This window comes from Gymnoscopelus braueri (assembly GCF_963280865.1).
Source record: "Gymnoscopelus braueri genome assembly, chromosome: 21".
Lineage (NCBI taxonomy): Eukaryota > Metazoa > Chordata > Actinopteri > Myctophiformes > Myctophidae > Gymnoscopelus > Gymnoscopelus braueri.
Window position 1 is genome coordinate 48,902,895 of NC_137623.1, and position 3,202 is coordinate 48,906,096.

Sequence of the window (3,202 nt, forward strand, 5' to 3'; positions counted from 1 at the left end):
GAGAGGACATCTCTCTTAAACCAAATGTAGACATTGTTCAGTTATGCAGTGAGTGTGTTTAGTTGGCTAATGAACAAACACACACGTGTTTGTTTGTTTGTGTGTGTGTGTGTGTACTTTATATGTGGGTCAGTGGTCATTCTTAAATCAACTCAGAGGTCTATAAATAGTATTCTGTTGGACCTGGCGGGTCAGTCACCCCATATCACCCAAACCCACCCAATCTGGTCCCCATCTGCACGTGGAGACACTTAGGAGACATAATATTACTCCAGTTATAGCTTTACATATAGCTTAGGATTGTTTTTTTTTATTTAAAAAATAATTTTAGTCCATGGGTTCGAATCCACCGTGGTGCATCTGGCTTTGTCGAGCGTGGATATTTGTCACTGCACGTACTCCTATGGGCGTGGGGGGGGGGGGGGGGGGCGCCCATAGGAGCCTGTCAGCAGGGAGTGTTGGGCGGGAGGAGTGGGATTATTATTATTACAAAACATGCATTACCCACTTCAGCCAATCAGGTGCACCATATACATTTCGGCCATTTGAAAATAGCCGATCTACAAGCTTGTATATCTGCTATTTTCAAAAGATTTTTCTACATTTTTTACATTTGTGAAATGGGACATTCTGCATAATGGTATTAGTATGTTCTACTTTTGGTACTTTAAGTACATTTTCTTTATTCTGGACTTCTACTTGTAACTGAGTATTTCTACACGTCTGCAGTATTGATACTTTTACAAAAGTAAAACATTTGAGTACTTTTTCCACCACTGCACTGCAGTAGGGTACAACACTACATCCTCCCGGTTGGGGCTCCTCACTGGCAGCTCACAGGTGAGTCAGTATAGGATACAACAGCAGTGACAACACACAGAAATGTGTGTGGGGAGGGACTACCGGTAATTGGCATAACGAGAAAACTAGGGAGAAAAGGGGGTAAAAAATAAACAAAAAAATGAAATAGAAATGAAGACCTTGGTCATTTTAAGCAAATCATTTTAATGACTTCTAAATCTACAATGCAGCTTCAGTCTACTTATACACCATAGATAGGATCACACTACATAAAAACATTCCAAACAAGAAGATCAATTTAAACAGAGAAGGGCTTGTTGCATATTGCAACCCAGTGGTTCTCAAAGTGGGGTCTGGGGTCCTTGAGGGGGTTCCAGGGGGTCCCCAGCAAAATCAGTTTAACCACTTTAAACCTTTATTATATGCTATTTTCACTACTTCTTAAAACTTTTTCCCCCCCTAATTTTGTAATTTCTTTGATTTTCAATTTATTTATTAAATTGTTTTTTAAAAATGTTGAAGTTGTTTTTAATTATTTATTTATTCTTTAATTTATTTATATTTAAAAAATGAAAATATTTTAAAATAATAATAATAAAAAACTAAATGCAGGAAATTAAAGGGTTATTTACTCGCAACCCATAAAAAAATGGGTCCGCAACCAGTATCATTCTTTGATATTGTTACAGTCGCTGCAATGACAACTTGTGTGGTTGTAGATAGTGACACCTGCTGGTATATTTGGAACATCAACCTGAAAGAAACCATCAGGAGAGTTTAGAACAAAGTCCTCTCTCTGTATGAGAACACATACAGTCAGTCATGTAATGTTCCACGTAAATGTTATGTAAGTCTGTGGTTCTCAAAGAGGGGTCAGGGCCAGGGACCCCCATGTGGTCCTTGAGGTGGTTCCAGGGGGTCCCCAGCTAAATTACTTAATATAGCATGAAAATCTGTGTAATCAATTTAGCCCCTTTACAGTATACATAGTCTATCTGACAATAGCCCATGTACAAGCTCACAGTCATGTGGTTGTCATGATCCCTGGCGCAACATATTTTCATATTTCGGAACTCCACTTTGAGAAGTTGGTCTATAGTGGTTTCTCAAACATTTTCATGTCAAGGACGGTGGACCCCCCAAACTGATATGTATTTGGCCTAGGACCCCCACCTAAAATGGTTTGTGCCAGGAGCCCCCAGAAGAGAATGTTAAAAACATTCTAAATTACTCTTATCTATTAGTCTTTTCAAATGTTTTCAAAAATAGCAGATCTACGAGCTCACAGGACTGAGAGCTCGTACAGTAGATCGGCTATTTTTGAATAGCCAAAGTATGAAAATATGGTGAAAGTGGTTCAAATTATTGTGATGTTTTATCAACCAATTTTGCTGGGGTCCCCCTAGAACCCCTTCCAGGACCCCTGGGGGTCCCGCCCCCGGAGCCCACTTTGAGAAGCACTGGGGTTGACCGTACCGTATGGCGATGTTCTGCAACGCAGCACGTCGCCTCTAAAGTGAAGTCCTTTCCACCATCCCTCCTCTTCTCCACAGGTGTGGGGTATTGTCTGGAGAAGCAACAGCCTTGACACTGGTAAACTGTACTTCCGGCCTTGCTCGAAAAGAACTCGTTCTCCTGCCGTTTACATCCACAGCGCACTGCATGGGGAACCACAATCTGAATCAGGACAATTTTTTTTGCAGTGTACAGCACACAGTGGTGGAAAAAGTACTCACATGTTTTACTTAAGTAAAAGTACATTGATATTTCAATGTAGAAATATACTCTGTTACAAGTAAAAGTCCGGAATTCAAAATTTACTTGAGTAAAGGTACAAAAGCATTGGTATCAAAATGTACTTAAAAGTACCAAAAGTAGAAAGTGCTCGTTATGCAGAATGTCCCATTTCACGCTCCATCGTTTTGTAGTATTCTCAATGAGAAAAGAGGATGTAAACAACTAGCGTAATAAATATATGATCAATAATAAATTAAATCTTACTGTTGGCGTACACAATGTAAAGAATGTAAATACTAATAAATAAATGATAAATTAATCTTACCGTTGGCGTGGGCGTACACTATGTACAGAACGTAGAACACCAGGAGAGGCAGTCCTGTTGATTTCACTGATCTCATCTTGATCACTGCATTTTAGAGGGACAACTAAATTACCTTAATACCACATACAGAGGGACAATTCAATTACCTTAATAACACATACAGAGGGACAATTAAATTACCTTAATAATACCACATACAGAGGGACAATTAAATTACCTTAATACCACATACAGAGGGACAATTAAATTACCTTAATACCACATACAGAGGGACAATTCAATTACCTTAATACCACATACAGAGGGACAATGCAATTACCTTAATACCACATACAGAGG

General features: G+C 39.1%; 1 protein-coding gene across 1 annotated transcript; it reads right to left on the bottom strand.

Annotated features, from left to right (window-relative positions):
* Positions 1 to 1,468: 1,468 nt before the first annotated feature.
* cga (glycoprotein hormones, alpha polypeptide) lies at positions 1,469 to 2,939 on the bottom strand (the record flags this gene model as incomplete). The annotated part of the gene is made up of 3 exons (XM_080417557.1): positions 1,469 to 1,597; positions 2,278 to 2,459; positions 2,864 to 2,939. The coding sequence occupies 3 exons, from the start codon at positions 2,937 to 2,939 to the stop codon at positions 1,469 to 1,471; spliced, it is 387 nt and encodes a 128-aa protein (XP_080273683.1).
* Between the last annotated feature and the right edge of the window lie 263 nt (positions 2,940 to 3,202).